The sequence below is a fragment of the Impatiens glandulifera genome, chromosome 2, assembly GCF_907164915.1.
Source record: "Impatiens glandulifera chromosome 2, dImpGla2.1, whole genome shotgun sequence".
In the NCBI taxonomy this organism is placed as follows: Eukaryota; Viridiplantae; Streptophyta; class Magnoliopsida; order Ericales; family Balsaminaceae; genus Impatiens; species Impatiens glandulifera.
Window position 1 is genome coordinate 17,434,393 of NC_061863.1, and position 20,839 is coordinate 17,455,231.

Genomic DNA, 20,839 nt, shown 5'->3' on the forward strand with positions numbered 1-20,839 from the left:
TTATACAGAGAGTCGGAGTAGAAAAGTAGTCAAACATTGGTATCTTTTACTGATCGTTACCCATTTTTCAAATGTAATTGGAATATTAATTATGAAAAAGAACTAAATAGATTGCAAAACACAGTAATTTTTTCTTTAGGATTATTTTTACTAACATTTTTTATTATTTTATAAAAAGTAATAATGACAAAAATAATATATACTCTATTAACACACGATATTATTAGTATTTATAAATTATTATGTATAAATAAAATACCGTTTAAAATACCACGTAGTTCGAGCTACCCTCTATAATGGAAGGGAAGGGGCCCTTAAAGATGAAATCAAAAGGTCACCTTTTGAACTCTCTTCATCCTTGCGCTTCCTTGAAACCCCCTTCTCCCCGACTTCGATTCATCCGTTTCTTGGTTCTAAGATGCGTTGGGGTCGCTCGTCGCCCCTCCAGTATTCCCAGTCGATTACCCTCTATCTAATTTAGAATTTCCTTGTTTCTATAGACTCGGCTTGCTTTTGCCCTAACCCACTGGCCTGCCTAACCGTTGTTTATCCGATCATATGGCGGTTTGGAATGCCGGGCTGACCCTTATTATCATTATAGGCAGCTTGACGTTCGCAGAACCTGCTAATGGTTCTTCTCCCCCAGCTTGCCCTGTTAGATCTATGACCGAATCCATCTTCAGGTCTCGATATTCGAGCTGTGGGGTAGATGGCGCTGTATTTGCCTCTAATACTGTCAACATCGTCGAGGTAATGAAGTTACTTTTAGCTTTAAACATTTAATCTTCAATCCAAAACACGGTATAGATAGATTCATGTTCAGGGTGCCACTCTGTAAGTTATGAAACACTTCTTTATCATGAAAAAAGGATGCATCAACGAATTGGGTTTAGTTTTATACCGAAGATTCTTGTAATGCCAATTTGCATGTTGTGTTTATCTATTATGTAAGTTCTATGAGGTAGAATAGCTAAGATTGTGCCAATTGGGGGTAGCTTATAAAAAGGGGGGTTCTTTTCTTATATGGTGATTGGTGTGTCTTTACAATAGAAGGCTATCTATTTTCAAATGAAGTATGGATATTCTATCGTGTTACTAAGTAAAAGAGAGGTTATGTCGCTTAACAAAAGAAATAAAAAGGTTATTTCACTTGGGGAGAATGTATCATCTTTCTCATTTAGCACAATCAACATTCATCATACATGCATAATGCTCACTTTTTCTTTGTCTAATGTTATTGGCTTGGCAAATACAAGTTCTTTTGCATCTATGTGGTAGTTATGAGGAAATGGGTTAGTTTGTTTTGTATATTAGTTTTACCCAAGGGGACGTGGCCTTTGTAATAGTACTTTCTTATAGCTCCACCTCTTTTGATGTCATTTGGACCTTGATTCAAATATCACATTTCAAATAACTCTCTATGAAACAAGACCTTGAACTTTCTGTCTTCATGTCAAAAGAAGGTACTATTGGAAGTTATTTATGTGGTTACATGATATACTCGTATAAGATGAATTTGGATGTTTTATAATTATATATACTGTTAATATCTCGTAACATATCTTGAACTTCATGGTAGTAAATAGTTACAGAAAGGGTTATATTCATGTTCTTGATGCTGATTACATGCCTATGTAGGGAGATGAAGTTGAATTGCATAAGGCATTGAATATGCTCTACACGAGGACTTACGATAATGTGGCCTTGCTATTTTATGCATCATGGTGTCCATTCTCGGCAATAGTTAGACCAAAGTTCTCTGTGTTATCTTCTTTGTATCCATATGTTCCCCACATTGCTATTGATGAGTCAGTCATCAAGCCAAGGTTTGCTTCATTACTCCATTTTGTTCTTCTTTTCTTATGTAAATTTCAGCCCCATAATGATAGAATGATTGAACTTTTGGCAGCACGCTCTCAAAATATGGAGTTCATGGATTTCCTACTCTCATCCTTATGAATTCTACCCTGCGTATGCGGTATCAAGGTTCACGAACCCTTGACTCGCTTACTGCTTTCTACATTGATTTCACAGGTATATGGTAACTGGTATTTTTGTCCCAATCACAATCCCTTTGGAAAATTGTCCAAGTCATAATTGAAAGTGATTTTTTTTTCGTTTGATAACAGATTTTTCTGGAGATATACAAATTATTTTTTAGATCATCAACCAAAATACAGTGTAACTTTTCCTTCATTTGGTATAGAGATTTTTTTTCTTGATTATGATCAAAATTTGTTTTGGATCATGTTCCATATCATTTTTTAGATCATTGTGATTTTTGACAATCATAATTAACACAGATTTTTTTTTTCTTTCTATTTTCATGTTTTGATTAAATCCTGTTGTATGTTAAGAATGTTTCTTTACATAATCAGGTCCTTTTATGTTGCTTGAGAGTATTTTTTCCTTCTGTTAGGGTGAATTTTTCATATCCATTAATAAAATTACCCTAATAGGTTATTCTCTCAAAAAACAAAAACGTTGATTTTATTGTTGAAGATCAACATAAAAAAAATGCATAACAAAACAGACATCATTCTCCTCATTTTATAACAAATAGGACACTTTAGTTTGCTGTTTAGTTTCTCTTGTCTGCGGTTATGTTTAAATAATAAACACAGGCTTGATTAATCTCTAGGCCAGAAGATTACACCACTTGATGGAAGCTTTATGAATGGAATTTCTCATTTACCAAATAACAATAAAAATGAGAACGGTGAAGAAGATAGCTGTCCATTTTCATGGGCAAAATCCCCAGAGAATATGCTACAACAGGAGACTTACTTGGCTTTGGCCATTGCATTTGTGGTTTTGAGGTTGCTATATTTGGCATTCCCCACACTACTGATTTTGGTTCGATTTGCATGGAGAAACTGCATCCTCTCTATGAGATTGAGATACCTGTGGGAGACTCTTATAGCTTTGTCAAACCGAATTCTACAATTGTTCAGTTCTTTAAAAGATCCATGTAAGAGAAGTAACTTGCAAGGAGGAGCAATGAACGCTCAGGCATGGGCTTCAAAGTCCCTGGCCTCAGTTACGTTTGGGGATGCTAGTTCTAGTCGCTTGTAAGTTTGAAATCCTGTTTTAAACTAAACCGCGTCTGACCAAGATCTGATTGATGTTGCATGTTTGTTCATGAGATAGAAATTTTCGTTGTTACCCCCATATTCCTTTGTAATTTGTTTATCAATAAGGCTTGAAGGGTTAGTTCTTTGCCAAGGTGATGTTGTTTCAAGCATATTTTACAATTAGGAATGAAAGTGTGTTTTCAACATGTACAAAATAGTTGAATATTTTCTTCACTTATTATATTTATGTGGAAAATCTGTTTAATGTCACTTTATAGTTTATACTATTGGTTATGTGTTTAAGGTCATTTGAAGGGCCATAACCTTTTAACAGGTCTTGGTACAATTACAAATGACCCTCTACAGATTTTGAGAGGTCATGAAGGTGAGATACTGCACTAGCCCCCCTTCTCCTTCAAGGAAAAAAGAAAAAGGTACTAAATGTGGTAGCAGTTGAGTGTGGGTCTAGATGAAAACAGTTCTGATATGGCTTGTGGCTAATATTCATCAGGAATGATATGTTTTATTCTGGCTCCTATTCAACAGGCAGGATATTTTTTCTTTAAAACACATCTCTTTCTTATCCTTATTCCAATAGAGGAGGAAGCTTAACACAGATGCTCACATACAAGAAGGTTGATTTAGTGTTGGGTCCCCATCTAGGACGGTATCCAAACAGGGCTACATCCTTTAAAGATATGTTTGGATGGATATGCTATGGGAATAGTTCACGTGGTTGGTTTTGCATCATTGTTTTAGAAGGATAAATTGGGCAACTCAAATTAAAATTTGATTTTATATTTTGTCTAGTTTATCAAAGAAACATGTTTTTGACTTGTTTAAAACGTTTTTAATTTATTTTTAGATTGTTTAACATATATTTGACTCGTTTTGTCATTTTAATCATTTAGTCTCATTTAACATGTCTTTATCCCAGACATTTTTAACCATTTTTAGTCATTCAATATGTTTAATTATAGCCATGTTTGTGACCTAAATTATAGTTCATTATAGAGGGAAAAAATGAGAAGAAAGGGAAAAAATGAATTAATTAAATTGATTATATTTGAATGATTTTGGGAACTTAATTTAATTGGAATTAAAACCATATCCCCAAATTAAGTTATCCAAAACCAAATGAATTTATCCAAACCCATATTTAAGGGTTAAGGTTGGGTTTGAATCAACTAATATGTTTGCACCTAGTCCTAATCACATAATGTTGAGTTGTTCACACAGATGTATTCTTTTATTTTTTTTCTATAAGATTGTTGTTTGAACATAATTTTTAATTTGCCAGGCCTTCTTAAATAATAAGATAAAAAAAAAAATTTATAATGAAAGGAAATGTATTATTTTATTTTTTATTCATCATATAAACCAGCCTACAAACCATATAATATGATGGTGCATTGACAACGCGAGACTCCGGCTGCGTGCAGCTAGGAACTGCGTTGGTGCGAATCGACATCTTCTCCGCCTAGTAGTTTCAGATTTGACGGTCCATCAAGTATTGATTCCTTCCACCCTCGCTAATAATATTTCTAGTTTTTATTTGACGCGTATTCACTCCATAACCAGACACGATAAGTGCCCTAAGAGGTAGACGAGACAGTCGGCTAAAGTTGACAGCTTACGAGACTCTTCGACTCCTGACCATTTTGAGAATTCATCATTCCTTTGGTTGTTTAAGCGAACCTGAGGTCTGTCGTCCACCGCACATTCTCGTTCACAAATAAATTCAACATTATTAATGATTGGAATTATAAAAATTATCATAATCAGAAACGGATCCAAAAATATTAGAGTTAAATTGAATTTTTAAAAAAAATATTTATATATTAAAAAAGAATGAAGAAATAAAAATGTAGCACGAATTAATCGGAAAAAAAAATGTGATTTAAAATATAACACTAAACTATTATACAACTAATATAACTATTATTATTTAGACATCACCATCCTACTTTAATGTTAATTATTTTAAAAAATTAATTATTTATTATAAAAATAAAAAAAAAACTTAAAAGATAAAAATAACCATAAATTTAAAAACACTCAAATAATCATATAAACACTATTAAACACATCCAACAACCCTCCCTTACTCAAATAACCATAATCATACATCACTCTCACAAAGCTTTCAAAGTGGGACAAAAAAATTGTCATTCTCATTTTTCTTCATTACTCTTATGCAAAAGTAGTTTAGTCAGATCACATTGAAACCTTTTCTTTTGACTTCATAATTGAATATCATATTCATTCTCCTCTACCAACACACAATTCAGCATAACAATTATATTATACTGCAATCACCAACTTATGTTCATTGACAAGACATAAATGATTTACATTCTTCAAAGGGAATCTGAATCAACCGTCTTTAGAAAATGCATTGCACCTAAAAGGATACCCCACTTCCTTCGAATCATCATCCCATCAAAAAGAGATTTTAAAGACACATCGGATCCTCGGTTACCAAATTGATTATGTGCCCTTAAATTTTTTTATTTTTTTACCCTTTTTTAAAACACTTTGGTAACCGAGGATCTCATCTGTCCTTAATGTGTGCAACAATCAGGGCATGATATGAATTCTTCAAATCATTCCAAGCAAAACCAAATCATTTCTTCCTTAACAAATTCATTGCATCAGAAGAAGCCTTCCAAATACTGAAACTATATGGTAGGACATGGAATAGACCAATGGCTTAGTATTTTAACTTGTACTAAGGCAATTCGTATATAACCCTTTTAGAAAATCAAAATCAGAATCAAGTTAAGTTGGTAAGATAACATAGTATTAATGTGTATTTGAACATAATTTCAAATCAAAACATTCTAGTTAGTCCGAAATAACATATTATCTCCGTAAATTTATCACAAATCTGAAACATTAATATACAAAAGTTATCGACCAAGAAGATTACTTCGTTCCAAAACTTGCTCAAATTAAGAAGCAATAGTATTTATTTGTGAGGATTTACATATTCCCCGTAGTGACCCGATCCCTTCTCTCTTTTGTTTCTCACTAGAAATATATAGTTACTATACAGCAATGCTCGGGGCATTGTATATAAAGAGAGGACGAAACGAATCAAGCCTGGGTAGCGACACCATGATGAGAATTCAATCTCAACCGTCGTCAACTTCTCACCAGACAATTCGATACTGATTATATGTAACATTGTTCCAGTTTTGTTCGCCTTTACCTGACAAACAAATAAGTTCCAGTTAGCAGACACCAACTAAACTAAAAGATTAAGACAGTAACAGCAGCTTACATAGTCGAGTAAAGACCATCCTTCAGTTGATTGGACTATGGAGGCTTCTGTATGCGATTGAGGTAGTAGAGGCAATAATACCGTTTTCTTCGCCCACATATTGTTCGGAGTAACTAGGAGTTGCCGGTGACCAAATGGGAACCACACCCCCGTCTCGACGAACGCTACTAGTAGAAGAAGATTCAGTTGCGGAATCTTCCAAAAACTGCAAACCTCTATGAATATTGAACCGCGGGTTGTTCATCACTTCAGTTGTTCTCTGTTCTTGATTCACACGGACGTTTCTGGGCACTTCAGCTCGACTATCAACAGAATTGCGCACGTCCAAAGATGTTTCTTCCTCTTCGAATCGTATAAACGATGATGTCATGCTCGGAACCATCTGATCTTCGTACCGTCGAATATTAGTAGTATTCAAGACATTGTTGTTGTTGTTTCTGGCTGGTTGTTGAATGTCGACGTCCATTTGGTTTCCTTGAGGAAATGCTATGGGTTCTGAATCTCCTAGTCCTTCTTCTGTTCCGTTTTCAGCAGCAGCTCGTGAAGCAGCTTCGAGTTGCCACATCTCCGAAAGCGCCTCTTGTAGCCTGGCTTTCGCGATATCTATTTGTATGATTGGAAGTGGATAATTGGAACCGAGCTCAATGCCCGCTGCTTGGAGAACCGATTCCGGGGCATTCCATGGATGGTGTATCCATTCGGTAGGTAATCTAGCGAGTTCAGGAAGCCATCTTCGAACGTATTCACCATTTGGATCAAATTTGTAACCTTCAAACTGTTCAAAACAAAATTAAAATTACTTTAACTAGTTGATTTTATCAAACATAGAACTAATGTAAAGAAATATAATTAATAATAACATAAAATTTTTGGGTTAAAAGTTATATTTTTAAGTTAAATTAAATCATTCAAAGTCTTCTAAATAATTAAGTAATTTTATTCTCAAAGCGAAGATCTTAACAAAATGGTGAAAAACTCATTCAAAAACAATTCTTTACAAGTAGACATAAATTGTCACAAATTATTTTCAAAAAAATATATCAAAAAGAATTAAAAGATCACAAACAAATTAGATCACCAAAAGACTATTTCAATTGTTATAATGACATAATTTGATTAATTTGGGAGGGATTAAGGTTAATTTTCTAAACAGTTTTAATATTTATTACTGGTGAAGTCAATTAATAGCTTACCAAATTAAACCATATTTTTAAAATTTAATTTGAGTTAGATTTTAAATAATAAATTATTTTATACAATAAAATAAATGTAATTTGAATAATGTGATAAATCATGTAATGAAACACCAACTCAAATAAGTTTATTTAATACTTCAATTTTTAGATTTGTTTAGTTGGATAATTGGATTTATTCATCTTTTAACATCAAATATTTCATAATTCAACATTAAATTCTTACTTTTCAGTTTTATCAAACATAAAACATACCTGAGGATTGTCAATCCGGTCTAATTCGCGACTATCAGGAAGCGAACCAGAGATATACTGCCAACCAAGAGCATCACTCTCGAGATCAGCATCTAATAAGGTATCCCAAAAATACTTCATCCCCCATCTCCACGGAAGTTGCAAAACTTTAACGAAGAAACTAGAGACAACAACACGAATCCGATCATGCAGCCAACCTGTAGCCCACAATTCTCGCATACCTGCATCAACCAAAGGATAACCGGTTCTACCTTGTCTCCATGCCTTGAAATAACCTTCATCTACAACCCATGGGAAAAACTTAAGATGCCCAAGAAGAGGCCTTTCATGGCTATAAGGATGGTTAAAACTCATGTATCTTGAATATTCTCTTAAACCAATTGACTTAAGGAAAAGATTAACACTTTCTTCACCATCCTTGTTTCCCTCGTTTGCCCATAAAACTTGCTTTATCCGAAAGAGATGGAAGACTTTACGAACGCTGATTTCCCCAAAATGCAAATAGGGAGAAAGGAAAGAAGTCGTTTTGCTATCTGCTTTCTTACGGTTTAGAGAATAATGAAGGAGACGTCCATTGATAAAAGTTGTTAGAGCTTTGTCTGCATTACTCCAACCAGGTGACCATGCTCTAGCTAGAAGAGCATTGCTTCCTTTCTCTAATTCATCTTCAAATGCTAGATTATCTGAAGGGCATCTTGAGATATCACCTGAAAACAAGAAAAACTTAAACCAATTTGATTATGCTCTTTAATATGAACATGGTTTAGCAATTCAAAAAACAATTCAAATGAACCTGAGATTATCCTCTTAGGTGGGAGCAATGGAGCTTCAGGATCATAAGGCATGGAAAGACATCTTTCCCAGAAAGCAGTAAAAGATGTAAAAGGGCGACCTAATTTGTCATTAACTTCCCATGGTTCATAGAGTAAATCGGAGTTGTAAGATCGGACGATTATCCCTTGAGCAGTTAAGACTTCTTTAACTCTGTGATCCCTAACAAGCGATAATGGATCTAAAAACAGGGCAAAAACAGAATGAAAACAAATTGCCATCGAAACTCAGCTAGACATAACATCAAACATTTGGAGGCTGTGACCATGATCAAGGAAAGAAACTACTAACCGTATAAATGATTGAATAGAAGCTGGGTAGCGCCAGTAGATTTGAGAATCTCGATGAGAGATGAGATCGAATCAGTGGATCTCTTAGTAATTAGACAAGTGCCAAGACTTCTCAAAGAAGAATCGAGATGATCCAAACTGTGTTTTAGCCACCACCTTGAAACTCTTCCTGGGTAATAATGGCCTTCTTCTTCAGGTGCCCATATGAAAACTGCTACAATCGCTCCTGCTCTAACTCCTGCAGCCAGTGCTGGGTTATCTTCTACCCTTAGATCCCTTCTGAACCATACTATGCTACATCCACCGCCGGCGCCGCCGCCAGACATTCCAACCGACAAGGATGATTGGAGGGTAGTAGTAATTACTGACTGGTGTATCCTTTTTGATGTAATCTAAATAAAGAAGATTAAAATGGATCGAAAGGACAGATGATTGGGGGGGTTTATTATTCTCGAAAGACTGAAACTTTTATTGTCCAACTTTGTGGGTAAACTTGTGTTCTTATTTTCTTCCTATATCAGAGGATTGATTGCCCAATAAAAAAAATAAAGAAGAAGAAGAACAATTTAGAGAGAGAAAGGGGATACTGCCTGCCTGATGAGAGTGGGGAATACAGTAGTGCATTGACAAACAAATTGTAGCCACAACTTTTGATTTTTAGATTTTTATTCTTTTTATCTTCTCTTATCCTAATCAAAAGAAAATGAAAAAAATTGTCACGCACCCTCCTTCCATACCCTTTCTTAGGGTTTGTTTGATTTTGTGTTATTTAATAAGAAAGTAGTTATTAAATTATGACAAATTATGTGAGTGGTCTTTCAATTACTTCGAGCATACTTTTAGTCTTTAAATTATTTTTTAAAATAAATTGTCACTCAAACTTTTAGAAATAGTCAAAAATGACTATTTTGTCAAAATATTTGGTTAAATATAACTACCCTAACTAGATGCACTTCAACTATTTTAATTGTTGATTTTGACCCTTCAACTATTACAATTGTAATTGTTAACTCTCAAAAATTTGTTTACACTAATCGCTCTAAAACTATCAAAATGTTCACTCTTAGACCAGCCGCAGCAGGGGAGCAAATGAGGTGTTATTTGGGTGTCAAAAGAGGAGGGTGGGAGGCAGCAGGGGGGCAAAAATGGGGATCAAATTTTGGGTGTCAAAATTTGATACGGGTGTCAAATTTTGTTTGGCCAATGAGACGCTGCCATGTGGCAGTTTAATATTTACTTTTGATTTTAATTTTCTTATTTTAAAAATACATTTTAATAATAATTGATCAATAAAAAAAAAAAAAAATTATATCAATATTTTTTATTTTTCACGATCTATAAATAGAGACTTGGTTTGTGTCATTTGGACACCAAAAAATTTCAGAAATTTTCTACCATATTATCATCCTTGTTTGTATCACCTTTCTTTTGAAATCTTCGTTTTAAAAAATTAAAAAATTACCAATGTTTAGAGTGTTTGTTTTCTTCTTCGTTTTAAATAATATTTGTATGTTGATGAATAATATTGTTTGTGGTTAAAAAAAATAAAATTATGTATATGTTTAAATGATGTGGAAGTGAGAGAAAGTGAAAAAGTAATTTTGATACCTTGAATAACACGCTGCTGTATGACATGTTAAAAAGTGGGTGTTAAAAGAGGTGTTAAGCTGACGTGGCAGGGTGTTAAATGAAAAAATTTGACACCCTGCTGTGGGTAGTCTTACTCTATTCTATTTTGTTAGGTAGAAAGTGTAATTTATTTTATAAATAAAATATGTAATTAATATTATTTTATGGTCAAATGTAGTTTAATCTATTGTAATCTATTAATATTTTTTTGCTTTATAGAGTATTGTCAAATTACTTGAGTTACCTTTTTAATTATTTTGATCATTTACTTTTTAGTCCGAATTATTTTTTAAAACTAATTATCCCTCAAACTTTTAGAAATGATCACAAATGACCTTCAAACTTTCAGAAAGAGTCACCAATAACTATTTTGTCACTTTTTTTTTTTATCTGAGTTGACATTACTCTATATAGAAAAAAAACAAAATATTAATGGATTATAATAAAGCAAATTATTTATAAATTTAGTCATAAAATAATATAAATTACATACTATTTATAAAATAGATCACACATCCTCCATTACAAAATATAAAAGAGCTGCGAGTAAACATTTTGATAGATTTGGAGCGATTAGTGTAAACAATTAATTCAAGGGTTAAAAGTCAACGATCATAATAGTTGGAAGGTCAAATGTCAATGATCATAATAGTAGAAGGGTTTTCAGTTACAGTCGTCCTTATGTTTAACCCAAAAAAATTGACAAGAGGGCTATTTGAGAACATTATTGAAAGTTTGAAAGTTTGAAAGGCGATTTGTTTAAAAAATTTATTTTGAAAATTAAAAGTAAGTGATCAAAATAATTAGACGCTAATAATTTGATTTTTTAATTATTTGATTCCCATGATTGAAATGGGGTATGCTTGGTTGGTTTACCATTTATGAATGATGTGAAAGGAAATAAATTGAAGTGTTTATGTGTGATTTCACCGGATTGATTTGAATACTTTATATTAAGTAATCATTCTTTTCTCTTTAAATTACTATGATCAATTTTCTTTCCATAGTATTCACGTTCTCTCAATATTATACTCTCTTAAATAGGATGAGAATGAGTACTTGTATACTCGATATCCATTAGTACATGATAATCGGATTTGAGTATTTTAAATTGGGTTTATGTTTAAACAGGATACCCAACTATATTAATATTAAAAATATTCTTTTCATTAAAACTTAATGTGATTTTTTGAATGCTTCATCATTATAAATATGATCATAAATACATTATCTAACTTAATTTTATCCACACTCCATTCCAAATATCATCAAAAATACACTTCACTCCATCTTTAAATTTTTTATATTCTCAAAAAAATATTTCTCTCCCTTCAACTTTACTTTAATAACAAAATATTAATTTCACTCATTCTTTATATTCAATCTTTTAACTTTCATTTTATTTTATTTTTCACTCTAGTTTATCTTCTTCAAAATCTATCAAATAAATATGTAGGTAATATGTAAGTAAGTAGTATTTTTATTTGTATTTTTAACATTTCGATATTATTAATTTTAAAATCATTTATTATAATTATGTTTTTTTTTTCTTCAATCCTTAGAATATTGTAATTAGTTATTTAATTGGGTAATGGGTACCCATCGGGCATCGGATACCCGACGAATCGGTGATGCGGATAGAAGTAGAGATACCTGTCGAATTCGGGTTTGGATCGGATAGTAAAAATATAAATCGAGTTCGAGAAAGGATGGATATTTCACTACCCGACGGAAAAGGTGCCCGTTATCATCCATACTCTCAATATTTTAATTATATTATATTACTCATTCTTTTATAATTAAAATAATAATAATTTTAATTTATTTATTTTATTAAAATAAATTATTTAAATAATATCAAGTAATTATTTAATATGAAATATAATCATTTAATAATTTTAAAAAATGATTTTTTAATTATAATTACAATAATAATAATATAGTTAATTTTATATAGTTAATTTGAAATATTATATATTAATAATAAAATTATTATAAATTAATTAAAATGAAAAATATAAAAACTTAAAAATAAAAGTAAAAATCACAGTTTTATATTAAAAATAATTATTAAAAATATTAGAAAAGTTAAATATAAAATATTTTAATAAAAATTATTATAAAAAAATTATGAGAAATAATATATATAACACTCTTATACAGCACTCTTGTAGCAAGATAGAAAATATTTTTCTCTCTTTTGTATTTTTTTTAAGATATATTTTCTTTTTCTTGCCAAAGGTAAGTACAATTTAAAGTGTTGTATATATCCTTTCTCAAAAATTATATAGGTTATAATATGTCTTATTAATTAATTAATATGTTATAATTAAGATAGATATGTTTGATCCATTATTAGTATATAATATTAATATTTAAAAATTTATTTATATATGATTGATAATTTTTTATTTGTAATTCTAAAAAATATAAATTAATATTCTGTTAAAAAATCTTGTAACCATAGTTTAAAAAAGTTTGATCCATAAAAAGTGGTGTTTAATTGTGTTTAATTTTATTTAAAAAAAAAAAATAGGAACAACTAATATTAGGTTTTTATATTTTTATTATTTTATTAAATTATGACATACATGAATATATATTTTAAAAAATATTATGATGAAATAAAAAAAAATTATATTTTTAATTAAATAGAATATAAAAAAAAATCTCACTAAAGTGGACCAGTGAAAAGAATCGACTTAAGAGACCAAAACTAAAAAAAAACTACAAGTTCAATTCCTATTAAAAGTATTTTAAATGAAAGCAAAGAGTCATAACTATGGTGTGTCAAGATTATACTTATTTTAAAAAAATAAAATGTACAGTAAAACATAAGAACTATATATTATTACTAATTTTGTTATAAAATAGTATTAATAATTTTCATCTAATAAATCTAAATACTAATATGAATATAAACAATAGTAATGATAAAAGTTCTTAATCAAACATTATACTATTATTCACCGTCTGTATACCTCTATTATTCATATTTATGTTACATTTCCTTCGTTTTGAATTACCATCTCCGAATCATTTATATATAACATTTTTTATTCACATTCAATTAGAATTGTGGTTCAAAAATTTTGTATGGTTTATTTTGATGATTTAATATAAGAAATTGAAATTATAATTATAATTTTAGTTTAAATAAAATTTATATAATTTTTTTAGTAATAATTTACTTAATAATTGAAATTATAATTTTTTTAATTCATCACACTAAATTAACTTATTAAAATAATTCAAGTGAGAAAATGATTAAAACTTAAAAGTGATATATATTTAATTTTTTTCTAAAAACACATTGGAGTGAAGAATCAAAGTTTATTGTAATATTTTATTATTTTTACATTCTTCACTTAAGAATTGTAATTATTATATTTTTCATGATATTATCTTTTATTAAACTAACTCAATAAAACAGTTTAAATAATAATAGTAGTGGGTAAAAGATGAAATATGACGAATTTAATTTTTACTGAGAAAACGTTAAAGTGAATGATTGTACTAAACTAAACTTAAAAATTTTAAGAAATTATTAGAATAAACATTTGGTTAAGCTTGCTTTATTTGGGTATGTGAGGGCATACATTATATCAATGTCATTAATATTATTAAGGTCATTTGTTTGTTTAGTTTTTAATTTTTTTTATATGAAGACTTAATTTTTTTTATTAATATATAATGATAGTTTTTTTAAAAAAAAAATAAAGAATATTTTAATATTTTAATTAATAAATTAAATAATATAATTAAAAAAGGTTAGAATAAAATTATATTTAATTATATTGTGAATTAAAAAACAATCAAAGTTTGTATATTGGATGTCATTTTCTTTGGCCTCGTTTAGAATAAACTAAAAAAATCAAATATTATTTCACTCTCACTCTTATCCATTCAATCACTCAATTCATTTACTAAAATACCTTTTATTTTAAATTATTATTTTTTATTTTATTTATATAAATCAATACATTTTTGGTCTTTTTATTAAAAAAGAAAATATGATCATCCTCTCAAAATTATCACAAATTATCTTATATACTTGGGGACAGATTCAAAATTTGATTCCTAATTCAAAATTTGAAATTGGGAACTTAATTTTTGTTTTTGGGAAACTTGAAATTGTTTTAGGGAATTTATGAATAAAAAATGTAGATCAACGTATATTTTTATCTAACTTTTAAAAAATAAATATTGAATTAAATTAAAAAAATTAGAAGATATGTCACATTTTTAACCTAAACAAATAATTATTAATTCTTTTTTTTTCGGGTCGAGCTTAAGCCCAAATCAACCCTAATCAAGAATACAATTTTATTTTTCGCTTAGGACACCCTAATCCTAAGTGCCGCTATTGTCTAGACATTTGCGCTTAGCTTACTATCAATCATTTAGAATATTTTAACGTAAAATTATTGTTGCTAACTAAAATTCTTTAAGAATTATGTTATATTTGTTTTGGAAACATATAAATTGATTTGCAATTCAACTATGTAGTTATTTTATAATTAATTATTTTTTAATAAAACATTTATTATTAATTCAAAATAAGTAGGTATATATATATATATATATATATATATATATATATATATATATAAATAATTTATAAATAATATAAATGACGATGTTAAATAATATGATAAATTTGTAAAACTTTAAACTTTAATTGAAAATATTAAACAATCTTACATTATTTGTAGGTGACTCTAAAGACAAATTTATTTGAACTAGGATAATGTACATACGTTTTTTAAAGATCAATAAAATTCATATTTATAAAGTTGAAATAGACAATATTCACATCTTTGTCGTCGCCATCATTATTATCATTTTTATCGCCTTCATCATCTTTTTCGTCGATAATATCTATGGTCTGAACACGAGGGGCTTCAAGGGTTGAGACAATCTAGAGATCGTCTTACTTCTCTCAATCAACGTTATTTTTGTTATTCATCAAAAAAAGAGAAACATGATAACAAATTTGTTAAGACGACATTCATTTAACTTTTTTCTCATTAGTTCACTGATTTTACCCTCATTTCTCGGTCAATCAAAAGTATTATTTCTTAGATAATAGACATATCATATTACTAATCTCGTAACCTCATTTTTGCACCAACTATCTCAACAGTACCAACATATTTTAATTTCATTTTTGACAAACTAACAATCTCATCATATCATTAACCTATTTACCTTAATTTTTTGGTAGACCAACAATCTCATTCATATATTTAACCACAAATATTTGTTGTTTTCCAATTAGTCTATCATATTACTAATCTTTCATCTTATCCCACCAATGTTATTGGTTTCTTATCTCTCTCAGAAAACCAACCACAAAATTTCAATCGACCTCTTATCTATCATCAAACCACATCTCAATTCCAATGTTACTAGTCTCTTATCTATCGGCAATCCAACCACCAATCTCAATAGTCATCTAATCTCATGACCTAATGATCTTTGTTACCGACCTCTTATCCCTCGGTAAACCAACCGCAAATCTCAATCACACTTTTATCATTTCACAAGTCTTTTATCCTTTTAGGAAACAAATATTATCGGCATCTCTTATCACTTAGTAAACCAATCACCAATCTCAATTGACCTCTCTCTCTCGGCAAACCAACCATCAATTTCAATTATCTCAATCCCAATGTTACCGGTCTCATATCCATCGGCAATCCAACTACCAATTTTAATAGATCTCTAATCTCGTAACCTCACGATCCTTTGTTACCGACCTCTTATCCCTCGACAAACCAACCACAAATCTCAATCATACTTTCACAAGTCTCTTAGCGACTTCTTATCCCTCGATAATCCAACCATCAAAATCTCAATCGACCCCACAATCCAATGTTACCAGCCTCTTATCAACCACCTCTCATTTATTATTGGCCTTTTATCCACACATATAATTTACTTAAATTTGTATTTGCAAGGATTCAAACTCTTGTCTCGAGTGTATGCCTCTTATCCACAAATTCACAAATATAATTTACTTAAATTTGTATTTTCAAATATTCGAACACTTGTCTCGCGTATGTAAGATGATCACTTTAACCATCAGACCACTTATGACTGATGTGTTTTATTTATAATTTTGTGTATGCATGTTATTGTATATATATTTGATAACTAATAAAATTTCGATTTTCTTTTTAATTTTTCACAAATGACATTATATCCTTTTTATTAATAAGTTAAAACTATATTTTGAATTTTAAAAATATTATTTATTATTTTGTGTTAAATATAAAATGTAGATAAATAAATAAAAAAATTAATTTATATTTAACTATTTTTCCAGTATAAAAAATATTAGTTACCCGTCAAATATAAATGGTAGAAAAATAATAAAAAATAATAATTTATTTTTATTTAAATATATAGCCGATTAAGTTTTAAATAGATTGTTATATATAATTTAAAAAATGGTTTATATATATAATATAATAATATAAAAATAATTAATACAAATAAAATTATTGTTATATATATATATATATTTATTTATTAAAAAATTATATAAAATAACACTTACTAAATTAATATAATTAAATTAGTTTTTTATTTTTAAAATTGATTAATTCTTAAATTTGTTAATGTTTCATATTTATTAGTTAAAGATATAAATGAAAATTGAATAATATTTTTTTTTATATAATTTTAGAAAATAGTGTAGAGTTATATATATATATATATATATATATATATATATATATATATATATATATATATATATATATATATATATATATATATATATATATATATATATATATATATATATATAAATTCTATTAATGAACACTTATTATTTAATATAATTAAATTAATTTTTTATTTTTAAAATTTATTAAATTATTATTGTTGATTATAAATTTTATTTATTAATTAGAGATATAAATGAAAGAAGAAATATAATTTTTTTTTTATCTGTTTTCTTATTCAAACCATGGTCGGTTTGATCCATACGTGTGTCTACCCTTTTACTCTCACGCTAAAATCCAAATTCACCACGTGTCTCGACCCGACAATCCAATTTTAAGCATTATATATATATATATTGTATCGATTAGTGTTTAAATAAAATTATAAAAACAAATCAATCAAAGCGGTGTCAAAAAATTCTCTGCTAAATATTTTAAACGGCAATAAAAATTATTCTTATTCAAGAGTTATAATATAAAAAAAAATATTTTTAACAGATTCTTTATATATATATATATATATATATATATATATATATATATATATATATAATTTTTGGGAAACTCATATCTATCATGAGAGTTACCCTATATAAAGGTCATTACGACTTTATTGAGAAAAAGAATAATTTAAAATTCGGTTACTTCATCTCTTTCGCTAATAAGAAAGAACAAACACACAAAGTAAGAATCTCCATCCAAGATAATACGGAGCTCGAGATATGAACAACAAACAATTACGAACAATCGAGAGTATTATTCAAATTACACAAAATCGTAAATGACAAATTCAATTTGGATAAACATGATAGTGAATTAAAAGTTAATTATATCTATGAGGTTGTTCGGTTGTGGATTTTTTAAAAAACCAAGAGAGAGAAAAATTAAATGATGGGTGATGATTTTGAGGAGATAATGATTAGTTTTGGTAAAAAGATTTAAAAGGTATTGATATATATAAATAAAATATAAAATAATAATTTAAAATAGAGAGTATTTTAGTATTTTGGTATTTTGGTTAATGATTTGAGTGATGTGATGATAAAATGGAAGTGAAGTGATATTTAATTTTGAATTGTTTTTTTTTAATAACCCATAACGAACCAGGCCTATATGTAATTTTAATATTTAAAAATGTGATAAATAGTATAAATAATATTTGAGTAGATAATTGTTTGAATGTTGATGAGTAGACTAAATGTTGAATTATTCAACTTTAATCCAAATGACTGATCACATCAAACCAATCAAGCCCTAGTAAACTCTCTGTTCTGATCTCTTACCTTCTCCGTCCCCACCAGATAGGGTTGGAAAGATTGTGGCATATGGTCCTGCATTTTATAAATAAAATATTATTGCATGTATGATTATTTTTAAAATATTGTTATTATTTTCTGATGGGTTATAAATGATAGTGAAATATATTATTCTTGTTTGGACTTATCAAAAACCATTGGCAAATGAAAACAAAATGAATAGGTGTAACGATAACTCTATCCCAAGGGAAAGAAAATTTCTATTAACCCGATATTCTTTGAATAGTCAACAACTTGAAGGAGAACCGAGACAATCGTCCTCATTTTTATGAAAATTTATCATATAAATTTAATAGTCTGATGAGGTTCACATATCTGAAGGTTTTGTATTTCTTATTTAATTTCTAAATCTGGATCGTGAAAGTTTAGTAGTAGATATCGAAGGGGACAGCCAGCATGGGAGACATAATAAGAGCAATTAATGACTTGTGAGTTTGGCATTTGTTTTGGTAAAAAGATGTTTATATTTTTGTGTTTGGAGCACTTCAAATTTGCTTTAGAGATTCAGATCATGTGTCACTATTAAATGTGATTTTTGTGGGCCCTTCAAAGTTATGCCTCTCACTCTTCAAGATATTTATGACAATTTGGTAAACCATATCATTGCTTACTTTTAAATTTAATCTTAATCTTTAAAATACAAAATTTTAAGCAAGAAATTGTTTCGTATTCTCCTTCTCCCTATATAGAGAAAACCTTTGTGAATAGCACTATATTATAATATTTTTATTATTATTTATGAAGCTAATAGAAATTAATACATCTTTTAATGATGAAGTTTACAAAGTAAAAACCTTTATGTTTCTTTGATCACGATCTCAAGTGGAAGTTCAGTATTTACTGTCTATACTCTTGATTTTAATAGAATTTGAAATATATTTGGTCTAAGACACTAATTATTATCAGTTGAGTTATCCTAATTAATTATTTTATTTATTTATTTATAAATAAAATAATTTTGTCTAGAGTTAGAGTTGAAATTAAGTTTGATTCAGAAATAGAGAATTTTTTTTTAAGTTATACTCTTATAAAATCGACCCCTTCCTTTTTATGGAGAACGGAAAACAAAACAAAACGTTTTTAACCTGAATAGATCGGAGCTCTATGACTTACCTCCTCTCGAATCTCAGGAAAACGTGAGATGAGGAACCAAAATGGTAAGCTCTACTTATGTGTTGTTTTGAAAACAACTTGTCGATTTGTTTGACTAAATTCCCAAAATTTAACCTTTTCTCGAAAAAACGAGTGAAAAGACCACTCTTTTAAGAGTTGTCTCACCTAAACATGAGATGATGAAAATACTTGGACTAAGATTAGGAAATTTGGACAAAGAGAAAACAAGATTACCACGTACATAGATGTAAATGAGTACCCTTGCGCAATATCCGTGAGGACTCTTATGTTGAGGTTTAATATTTTAAATTGGGGTTGGGTTCAGAGACGAGAAATGTAAAAAGATATCCGATTGAATTCAATGATAAAGAGTTTCAAACTCAAATGCGATACATGACTTTATTAATATATATTAATTATTTTTTTTTAACAGGTGACTTTTGATGACTTTTCACCTTCTTAATCATTATAATATATATATATATATATATATATATATATATATATATATATATATCTAAAAATTATTTATCTTCACATTTTTTAATACCAAAATATTATTTCTCTTTACTCATTATTATCTTTAACATTATTCTCTCATTCTTTCAACATTATTCTTTCTATTTCTTTAATATTTATTTTTTCTCGTTTCTTCTTCAATTATAATAAATAAAATGTTAAACCCGATCACTCAAAATTTTTACAAAGAAATTTTAGATTCACACGATCTGAAAGTTTATCAATTATAAATGCTTTCTAATCAATTAGGAGAATGTTTATGTTCTGTTAAGATCGTTGTCATTCAGACAGAGCTCAAGAAAACGGTCGAACTCTAATTGAATTTCTGACAAAAACTTCAAATAAGAAACACACTAATTAAAGAAGCCATGGAAGACAATCAATTACTCAAAAATTACTTAATTAAACTAACAAATGAACAAAAGAAACATTGAGATGTGTTATTACAAAATTGAAATAAAAAACGGTAAGTACTAAAATTTTATCTACCCAATTTATAAATTTTAAGATAATTATTTTAAATAAATAAAATCAAAATAATTAAATAAAGACAAAAACACGATTAAAAGATTAATTGAATTAATTATTGTAATAATTAA

General features: G+C 28.6%; 2 protein-coding genes across 2 annotated transcripts; one reads left to right on the top strand and one right to left on the bottom strand.

Moving 5' to 3' along the window:
- Positions 1 to 307: 307 nt before the first annotated feature.
- Positions 308 to 3,344, top strand: LOC124926510 (5'-adenylylsulfate reductase-like 4). Its single transcript, XM_047466748.1, has 4 exons — positions 308 to 750; positions 1,639 to 1,826; positions 1,910 to 2,034; positions 2,642 to 3,344. Exons 1-4 carry the CDS (start codon positions 559 to 561, stop codon positions 3,073 to 3,075), a joined length of 939 nt encoding a protein of 312 aa, XP_047322704.1. The 5' UTR covers positions 308 to 558; the 3' UTR covers positions 3,076 to 3,344.
- A 2,506-nt stretch (positions 3,345 to 5,850) lies between these two features.
- On the bottom strand, positions 5,851 to 9,522 carry LOC124923930 (cryptochrome-1-like). The gene is made up of 5 exons (XM_047463932.1): positions 8,931 to 9,522; positions 8,602 to 8,820; positions 7,809 to 8,515; positions 6,361 to 7,135; positions 5,851 to 6,288 (listed from the first exon to the last, which is right to left on the bottom strand). The coding sequence occupies exons 1-4, from the start codon at positions 9,253 to 9,255 to the stop codon at positions 6,383 to 6,385; spliced, it is 2,004 nt and encodes a 667-aa protein (XP_047319888.1). The 5' UTR covers positions 9,256 to 9,522; the 3' UTR covers positions 5,851 to 6,288; positions 6,361 to 6,382.
- Between the last annotated feature and the right edge of the window lie 11,317 nt (positions 9,523 to 20,839).